Source organism: Alosa alosa, chromosome 3 (assembly GCF_017589495.1).
Source record: "Alosa alosa isolate M-15738 ecotype Scorff River chromosome 3, AALO_Geno_1.1, whole genome shotgun sequence".
In the NCBI taxonomy this organism is placed as follows: Eukaryota; Metazoa; Chordata; class Actinopteri; order Clupeiformes; family Clupeidae; genus Alosa; species Alosa alosa.
Window position 1 is genome coordinate 5328581 of NC_063191.1, and position 10787 is coordinate 5339367.

The 10787-nt window shown below is 45.1% G+C and overlaps 1 protein-coding gene across 1 annotated transcript; it reads left to right on the forward strand.

The window, feature by feature from the left end:
- The first annotated feature begins 272 nt into the window (after positions 1–272).
- otc (ornithine transcarbamylase) lies at positions 273–9415 on the forward strand. The gene is made up of 10 exons (XM_048238563.1): positions 273–453; positions 744–882; positions 1111–1192; positions 2488–2575; positions 5632–5785; positions 7156–7278; positions 7459–7512; positions 7633–7782; positions 8195–8332; positions 9101–9415. Exons 1-10 carry the CDS (start codon positions 392–394, stop codon positions 9158–9160), a joined length of 1050 nt encoding a protein of 349 aa, XP_048094520.1. The 5' UTR covers positions 273–391; the 3' UTR covers positions 9161–9415.
- Positions 9416–10787: the final 1372 nt, after the last annotated feature.

The window sequence follows — 10787 nt, forward strand, 5'->3', positions numbered from 1 at the left end:
TCACGTCAAGTAGTAGCCTAAACCACACCATTGTCAATACATTGCTGTTTATTAGTTTAACATAGGCTATCTGATCAATAAACAATTAGCCTATTTTTATTTCTCCTTAATATTAGCTAATATTATCTATACCATATGGTGTTTTAAATCTGATCAGATGTCTTTCAGATTTTGTAATCGTTCAACGACAGATTCTTATTTATTTATTTATTCATTCATTCAGGCTATTTCTCGTGCATTCATACCACGCCCACTTTGGCTGCTGGGGGGTGGGGGCAACATGCTGACTGACACACGCGGAGATCGCCTGTCGGAGCTGGGTGTGGACGTGGATGGAGTTGTTACTCTTCACTCAACGCTGTAGATATTCGCTTTAACCCTTTGTGTCATCATGTTCGCCCTCAGAAAGTCTCTAACGTGCACCCTGAGAACTTTTTACGTGAGAAACTTTAGGTAAGCCGCCAACCGTGAGTGAAATCACCACACAACATAACGGTTCAGGAGAATGAATGAAAGCCTAGCAGTTACGGGTTGGGGGTAGCTTAATGTTACCACCAGAGCTAAATTTGGTGGATGGGCTGAAAGGGAACTCCCGGCTAACGTGAACACATTCATCTGGTAATATCGACATATCTAGCGCACGTGCTCTACTAACCCACATGCTTTCTCTACAGTAAACTGATTGGAGAGAAGTAGTGTTTACATCAGTACTCTGTTGTTATGGTCTTGTGTGCTGCTGTCAGGGCTTGTGCGGCTGCTCAGAGTGCAGTCAGTCTGAAGGACCGCAGCTTTCTCACGCTCAAAGACTTCAACCCGGACGAGATCAAACACATTCTGTGGGTCTCCGCGGACCTGAAGAAGAGGATCAAGCATGAGGGACAGGTAGTCACACACACACACACACACACAGGCCCAATTAAAATGAACATCATCCTTTTATTTTGTAGCCTACTGTAGGGCCAGCATTTGGCCCCTGGAGCTAGCTACTCTAGTCTATGCAATCTGATTAGCACTGATGTATATCTAATTAGCACTGCATTGACATGCTAGACTTGTATAGATTGGTACAGATGAAGAAAAGGTGATTAACTCTCCTCTGGGATTGCCCAGTATCTTCCTCTCCTGCAAGGGAAATCCATCGCTATGATATTTGAGAAGAGAAGTACGAGGACCCGGATGTCTACTGAGACAGGTGCCACATACACACACACACACACACATGCACAAAAACACACACACGCACCTGCACAAAAATACACTCTCACACACCTGCACAAAAACACACTCTCTCTCTCTCACACACACACAGACACAGCGACACACACGCACGTCCAGTTGAGCACACCCTATTGGTTATATTTTAGATAGCTGGGCACATGGCTCATTAATAGAGGAAGAGTACTTGTGAAGAGCATACACATGTCTGGGTTGGTAATATGAAGCTGTGTGTGTGTGTGGTGTCTGGTGAAGGCAGGCTCCACTAAAGCCATCTGAGTGAACCAGTGTGTGTTCTGCCACTTGCACATGCCTAACTCCACTCACACAAATAAACTGCTGAGCTAGCTGTCTGTCTTTCTCTATATATCCTCCCTTTTCTCTTTCTCTCTCTTTATATATCCTCCTTTTTATCTCTATCTCTCTCCCTCTCTCTTACCACCCCCCCCTCTCTCTCTCTTTATCTCTCTCCCTCTCTCTCACCATCCCCCCTCTCTCTCTCTAAGCGCTTTCAGACATGCGTGTAAGACCGGAGGTTCTGCCGATGTTAAACGGTGGGGCCGTATATCTGAACGACATAACCGGTCATATGGAAGTCCGAATTTAGCCCGTTGTTCCCCCAAGTATTTCCTCCGGACATTATGTAAATGTGCTGTGTCTGAACGAGGCGTAGAACATGCGGTTAAAATTCACACCTAGTGAGAGGGCGTGTTGGTGACGTTTCTTTCGTGCGTCCATGTGGTTAGATCTGACTTAAATGCCAGTGTTATGATGGAGTGGCATAGTGCTGTCCAGAAAATCTCTGACCTGGAAAGATGCAGACATCACGGAGCTACTGTCCATGAGTGCAGACAGCATTGTGATAGAACACATGAAGGGAACGGCAAGAGACGTTGTAGCCTACAACTGCATGGCAAGGCCAAACAAATTCAAAAGACTGAATCACCATAAGCAGAAGGACTTGAAAAGGCAGTAGCCTACAGCGACGTCGTTGATGACAATAACAGGAGTATTTAATAAATTATTAGCCAACACGGTTTTCTGTTCATTGATACCTCGCTGAGCTCGCTGATATTTGTTGAGCATGCCTAGAGAAAATGAAAACGAAGAAAAGCCAACTTTGTCTCTCTTCTATCTCTCCATCTCTCTTTTCTTCTGCCACCCCCCCGCCCTCTCCTGTGTCGTAGGCTTCACTCTGCTAACCTTCTCTCTCTCTTTCTCTCTCTCTCTCTTTCTCTCTCCATCTCTCTATCCTCCCCTCCTGGGTTGTAGGCTTCGCTCTGCTGGGGGGACATCCATGTTTCCTCACACCTCAGGACATTCACCTCGGGGTCAACGAGAGCACCAAGGACACAGCCAGGTGACACACACACACACACACACACACACACACACAAATACACACACATACACACACACACACACACACACACACAAATACACGCTGAAACAGCTCTATTCATTCATTTATAAACACTCACACACACACACACACACAAACAGACACTACACAAGTGTACTATTAGGTGAAAATACAATTACAAATCCATGCTCACATTTCCTCTCATATATACAGTATTACACACACATATTACATTTCCTCTCATATAACACACACACACACACACACACACACACACACACACACACACACACATCCCATTTCCTCTCATATATAACACACACACACATTATGTGTTCTCTCACATATATAACACACATACATCACATGTCCTCTCGTATATATAACACACACACACACACACATATCACATGTCCTCTCATAAAGTACCCTCCAGAATTATTGGCACCTCTGCTAATTTGACTAAAAAGAGAAATTTAAAATGATCTTTTGGAATCTTAATGCCTTAAGTAAAAAAATGAGGAAGTATTCAACCTTTAAGGACACCAATGTTCTTTGTGAATGAATAATTTATCATAAATAAATAAATGTTATAAATAAATGTTCTTCCTTAAAATACAAGGGTCATAAGTATTGGCACTCCTATGTTAAATTCCCATAGAGGCAGGCAGATTTTTATTTTTAAAGGCCAGTTATTTAATGGATCCAGGATACTATGCATCCTGATAAAGTTCCCTTGGCCTTTGGAATTAAAATAGCCCCACATCATCACATACCCTTCACCATACCTAGAGATTGGCATGGTTTTATTTCAGTTAGCCTATTAGCTCAATGCAAATCAAACCAGCTAATAGGCACATATCACATTTCCTCTTGTATATAACACACACACACACACATATCACATGTCCTCTCGTATATAACACACACACACATATCACATGTCCTCTAGTATATAACACACATACACACACACACACATATCACATGTCCTCTTGTATATAACACACACACACACATATCACATGTCCTCTTGTATAACACACACACACACACACACATATCACATGTCCTCTCGTATATAACCAGGGCTTTGAACCAGAATGTTTTGCCAATTGGTTCGTTCTGAACAGAAACATTATTTTTAACGTTTCCGGTTTTGGTTCCCACCCTAAATTTGACGTTCCCGAATCGGTTAGAACAAAAAAAATATTGTTCCTGAACCGGTTAATAGCGTTCCATATCAGCTGTGGACAAAAATATATGTATGCTTTCAAACTGGCTATTAATAGTCAAAATATTGTCTTTTAGACTCTATCCTTCAGCAAACATAATAAAACACTAGGCCTCTGCTTTATACAAGCTGCACCAGTGTCTTCCTATAGCCTTTAGCCTGAATAATTTCCTGATCAAACAAAAAATGTTGTCATATGTATGTAAATGTATATAACACACACATCACATGTTCTCTCACATATATAACACACACACATATCACATTTTCTCTCATATGTATAACACACATAACACATACATACACATATAGTTGTGTGTGTGCATGTCCCTTCTCTTGACTCTGTGTATGTGTGTGCCTGTGTATGTGTGTGCGTGTGACTCTGTGTGTATGTGTGTGCCTGTGACTCTGTGTGTATGTGTGTGCCTGTGACTGTGTGTGTGTGTGACTGTGTGTGTGTGTGTGTATGTGTGTGCCTGTGACTCTGTGTGTATGTGTGTGCCTGTGACTGTGTGTGTGCCTGTGATTCTGTGTGTGTGTGTGCCTGTGACTCTGTGTGTGTGTGTGTGTGCGCATGTGACTGTGTGTGTGTGTGTGCCTGTGACTCTGTGTATGTGTGTGCCTGTGTGTGTTCCTGTGACTCTGTGTGTGTGTGTGTGCGCATGTGACTGTGTGTGTGTGCCTGTGACTCTGTGTGTGTGTGTGTCGCATGTGACTGTGTGTGTGTGTGTGTGCCTGTGACTCTGTGTGTGTGTGTGCCTGTGACTGTGTGTGTGTGTGTGCCTGTGACTCTGTGTGTCCCTGTGACTCTGTGTGTGTGTGTGTGTGTGTGTGTGTGTGTGTGTCTGTGACTGTGTGTGTGTGTGTGTGTGTGTGTGTGTGTAGCATGTGTGTGTGTGTGTGTGTGCGCATGTGACTGTGTGTGTGTGTGTGTGCGCATGTGACTGTGTGTGTGTGTGTGCGCGCATGTGACTGTGTGTGTGTGTGTGTGCGCATGTGACTGTGTGTGTGTGTGTGTGTGTGTGTGTGTGCCTGTGACTGTGTGTGTGTGTGTTTGTGTGTGTGTGTGTGTGCGCGTGTGTGACTGTGACTGTGTGTGTGCCTGTGACTCTGTGTGTGTGCATGTGACTGTGTGTGTGTGTGCCTGTGACTCTGTGTGTGACTCTGTGTGTGTGTGTGCCTGTGACTGTGTGTGTGTGCGCATGTGACTGTGTGTGTGTGCCTGTGACTCTGTGTATGTGTGTGTGCCTGTGACTGTGTATGTGTGTGTGTGTGCTTGTGACTCTGTGTATGTGTGTGCCTGTGACTGTGTGTGTCCCTGTGACTCTGTGTGTGTGTGTGTGCCTGTGTGTCCCTGTGACTCTGTGTGTGTGTGTGCCTGTGACTGTGTGTGACTGTGTGTGTGTGTGTGCCTGTGACTGTGTGTGTCCCTGTGACTCTGTGTGTGTGCCTGTGTATGTGTATGTGCCTGTGACTCTGTGTGTGACTGTGTGTGTCCCTGTGACTCTGTGTGTGTGTGTGTGCCTGTGACTGTGTGTGTCCCTGTGACTCTGTGTGTGTGTGTGTGTGCCTGTGACTGTGTGACTCTGTGTGTGTGTGTGTGCCTGTGACTGTGTGTGTCCCTGTGACTCTGTGTGTGTGCCTGTGACTGTGTGTGTCCCTGTGACTCTGTGTGTGTGTGTGCGCATGTGACTGTGTATGTGTGTGTGTGCGCATGTGACTCTGTATGTGTGTGTGTGCGCATGTGAGTGTGTGTGTACCTGTGACTGTGTGTGTGTGTGTGTGTGTGTGTGTGTGTGTGTGTGTGTGTGCACTACAGGGTTCTGGCTGGCTTTGCTGACGTGGTGCTAGCACGTGTCAACAGTCATTCTACTCTAGAGGAGCTGACCAATGAGGCGCCCATTCCCATCATCAACGGCCTATCAGATCTCTACCACCCCATACAGATCCTCGCTGACCTGCTGACCCTACAGGTACACACACACACACACACACACACGCACACACACACACACACACACACACACACACACACACACACACACACACACACACACACACCTCAACCACCCCATACAGATCCTCGCCGACCTGCTCACCCTACAGGTACACACACACACACACACACACACGCACACTCCCAGTGGTGCAAAAAGTGGGTATGCGCTATCGCTATATGCGGCGCATAGGGGCGCAGCACCGTGGGGCGCCAAACGATGGTAAAAAAAAATATATAATATATTTGGTATATTCTATAAGTAGCTACTGTTGTATGTTTCTAAATCATTTCGGCATTTCCTCAATGTTAAATAACATTTTAGAGGACTAACAGGCTAGAGTAGGCGCCCTATCTCATAAGATTCCATCATAGAATTTTGACATAGAAGAGGGAGTGGGGGCGCCGTGAGTGCTGGGTGAGCAGGTACGAGTCGTGAGTTTTCGTCTATGGAAAAAGATGGATACAGCAAAAAAGCTGTCGGGGGCTAAACATAGAAAAAGAAAGAGGGAAAAGGAGATGGCATGTCAAGGGATGCAACAGCAGTTAAATAAGTGGATGGTGAAAAGCAACAGGTAGGATTTAAAGTGTGACGTCTGTGCTTGGAGGCTTGTAAATATTCATGTTAACAGACTAGCGTTTGCTAAGCATATGCCGATTGAAACATAACCTATTCCATTAAGATAGCTAGTGGCTACCATGCTCATACTGAACTTTTAATGGCAAACTGCAAACAGAAATGTCACGCTAGCAACAACTCATTACATGTTTCCATTTCCTACCAATAGCTTAATATTGTGCTGATAATGTGGCAAACAAAGGCTAGAGTTGGATCAGCCTTATCCTTTGTGAGCAACAGCTGGCAAAAGGACGTTATGAGAACTGTTTAGACTCTTAAAGTGACAATGCACCATTTAACAATACTTCAAGTTCAAATTGGCAGAATTTCTAAAAAAAAAATAATTTACACTAACAGTGTAAACTATTGGCCTTTTGTTTTACTTTTAGTTGTTTTTGTTTTTTTTTTTTGGGGGGGGGGCACCAATTTGTTGTTGCAATCCCCTCAAAAAATGTGTGCACACACACCTCTACCACCTCAAATTGGTGTGCAGACAGGTAGGCACACACTCACACACAGATATAGAATCACTTACTCACTCTTTTTCATTTAAGTAAAGGTATTCACCCTGATGCTATATTCTGTGTGTGTGTACGTCCACGTGCGCGTGTGTGTGTGTGTGTGTGTGCGTGCGTGCGTGCGTCGTGTGTGTGTGTGTGTGTGTGTGTGTGTGTGTGTGTGTGTGTGTGTGTGTGTACGTGCGTGCGTGTATGTCCACTGTTTGTCAGGAACATTATGGCTCCTTGTCAGGGCTCACCGTAACGTGGATTGGCGATGGGAACAATGTGCTGCACTCCCTGATGATGTCATTGGCCAAGCTGAACGTCAATCTGAGAGTGGCAACGCCCAAGGTCCGCCTTCGCCCTGAACTGAGTATTATGAAGACGTTTCAAAACAAAGCAAATAAGCCTGCTGTGTTTGTGTGTGTGTGTGTGTGCGTGTGCGTGTGTGTGTGTGTCTGTGTGTGTGTGTGTGTGTGTGTGTGTGTGTGTGTGTGTGTGTGTGTATTAACTCATCCGTTGGTGTTTCAGGGTTATGAGCCTGACAGCCAAGTACTCAAAGAGGCACGGAGACTCTCCAAACAGGTAAAATGAGTGTGTGTGTGTGTGTGCCTGCGCAATGTGTGTCCACAGCAGTATGGTGGCCTGTTTGTATCCTCCCTGTCTGACATCCCATCTGACATGGGTGGGACATCACTTCCTCAGTACGGGACGGAGCTGTTCCTGACCTCTGACCCCGTGGAGGCGGCGCGCGGGTCCAACGTGCTGGTGACGGACACCTGGGTCAGCATGGGCCAGGAGGAGGAGAAGAAGCAGCGCCTGCGAGATTTCCACGGTTACCAGATCACCATGGAGGTACAGCATCATGCACTCTTTGCTCTCATTATGTTTTGTTGAGAGAGAGAGAGAGAGAGAGAGAGAGGCACTAGAGACCCCCCCCTAACAAACACACACAACAGACAAAAGCACACAGACACACACAAAAACACGCAAATGTCTCTGAATCACTGTTTTAAACCATTTACGTTATATACTGTATCATTTGATTGGACTTCTGTGGCTGTAGTAGGTCAGTGGCCAGTCACCTGACGCTGTGGGATAGTCTGATTGGCTCTCTGACGCTGTGGGGGTGTCTGATTGGTTCTCTGACGCTGTGGGATAGTCTGATTGGTTCTCTAACGCTGTGGGGGTGTCTGATTGGCTCTCAACGCTGTGGGGGTGTCTGATTGGCGCTCTAACGCTGTGGGGTTTTCTAATTGGCTCTCAGACAGGAAGCGTGGCATCCCCTGACTGGACGTTCCTGCACTGTCTCCCACGGAAGGCGGAGGAGGTGAACGACGAGGTGTTCTACTCTCCACGTTCTCTCGTCTTCCCGGAGGCCGAGAACCGCAAGTGGACCATAATGGTAAACTAGAACAAACAGAGAGTGTGTGTGGACCCATAATGGTAAACTAGAACAAACAGAGAGTGTGTGTGGACCATAATGGTAAACTAGAACAAACAGAGAGTGTGTGTGTACCATAATGGTAAACTTGAACAGAGAGTGTGTGTGGACCATAATGGTAAACTTGAACAGAGAGTGTGTGTGGACCATAATGGTAAACTTGAACAGAGAGTGTGTGTGGACTATAATGGTAAACTTGAACAGACAGAGAGTGTGTGTGGACCATAATGGTAAACTTGGACAGAGAGTGTGTGTGGACCATAATGGTAAACTTGAACAGAGAGTGTGTGTGTACCATAATGGTAAACTTGGACAGAGAGTGTGTGTGGACCATAATGGTAAACTTGGACAGAGAGTGTGTGTGGACCATAATGGTAAACTTGAACACATAATGGTAAACTTGAACAGAGAGTGTGTGTGTACCATAATGGTAAACTTGGACAGAGAGTGTGTGTGGACCATAATGGTAAACTTGGACAGAGAGTGTGTGTGGACCATAATAGTAAACTTGGACAGAGAGTGTGTGTGGACCATAATGGTAAACTTGGACAGAGAGTGTGTGTGGACCATAATGGTAAACTTGAACAGACTGTTTTACATTTGTCATTTGTTTTTGTGTGTTGTAAAAATATGTATCTGTGTGTGTACCAAAGCTTAGTTAGTTTAAATAACTTTTTTTTTCTTTTTACCCTTCCCTCAATGTGTGTGTGTGTGTGTGTGTGCTGTCAGGGTTTGATGGTGTCCCTGATGACAGACTACACCCCTAAGAGTCCTCCACTGAAGATCTGAAAATCCACCTACTCAGCAGGTCACAGTAAACCTCACTTTGGACCAGATCGGTTCCTGATGTGGCCCTGATCTGGCACTGTTCCGGCCCAGTTCTGGGGCAGTTCTGGGGCAGTGCCGGTCTTGAGATGTGCCATCTTGTGCACTGTCCCATCTTTACTCTGCCATGTGGTCTCAGCCATGTTGCTGTGTGTGTTTGTGTGTGTGTGTGTGTGTGTGTGTTAAGAAACATGCATTAAAGGCTCTGGTTTGATCAAATACTACTCTTGGACCAGGATTTTTAATTCCTCAGAGTCTGCGAGCTAATGGTGGATGTTTATAGGGGTCAGTTCCAGCACAGCGCCCTGAACCCTGAGACCCTGGCCAGTAGGAAAAGCTGAAGTGCCCTTGAGCAAGGCACCTAACCCCTCACTGCTCCCCGAGCGCCGCTGTTGTTGCAGGCAGCTCACTGCGTCGGGATTAGTGTGTGCTTCACCTTGCTGTGTGTTCACTTTGTGCTGAGTGTGTTTCACTAATTCACGGATTGGGATAAATGCAGAGACCAAATTTCCCTCAGAAGATTATATATACTTACTTATACTTAGTTACAATCACAATTGATTCACAAGTTCTATCAAATATCTTAGCACATTTTAAAGCAACACCAAAGAACTTTCCCTCTGTCGCACGCATGCTATTTGTTTATCCAGCACCGGCTTTGCAAATAATAACGTCCACAGACAAGGTAGAATATGTTGCATGATTTATGAAAGTACGATGTATTGCGACATCAAACGCAAGTCAAATTTGTAGTTTCTTATGTCTCATTCCATTGAACTACAGATCCGCTACCCGATCTGGCAAACTTACATAGTACGGTTATAGCCGATAGAGGGCCGCGTAGCAAATGCAGAAGTGCCGTTCACCCTGTTACAAGTTGATGAACCACTGAAACTATTTTGGAAACAAAAAAACTCTTTGGTGTTGCTTTAAAGCCCCACAACCCTCCCACCCAATACACTTAATATGAAGTTGAGAGAGGAAAAACAGGATGGGAAAAGGATGCATTTGATTGATTGTCAAGCTCAAATGTAAATAACCTCTCACCAATATCAAAGACTACTGATTGAAGAAAACTGTATGTTGTAGTGTTTGTCTACCAGTAGAGGAGGCTGTTGATCTACAGATAGCCCAGACAGTTCTTCCTTCATCACACTTATTAACAATCATGTTCACTGTCTGTACTATGTCTACTTTTTCAACACATTCACCACTGCAAACCCACATTTCATCTTGTCTGAGGATCGGACCAGTGTGAGGCGTGGTGATGAGAGACAGCAGCTTCCTGATAACCCAGAGAGATTTGATAAGTATCTCAGTGTCGTGGGCTCTGAGGGCTTTAACACTGCTGGAATGTGGAAGTTGTCTCTGTGTGGACCAGAACTGATCAGCATGAGGAGATGAATCAGTTAGAAGAGACTCTGAGAGAAAACACCACTGTGGACTGAGAGAAATCACCAGCATCAGACACACCCTCTCCTCCCATGTGATCATTTGCCATTCATTGAACACGATCCACCTGTTTAAATGTTTAGATGCTAAAGGTTTGTGACATGTAAAATGAATTAGGTAAAATTAACTTATGCATCCA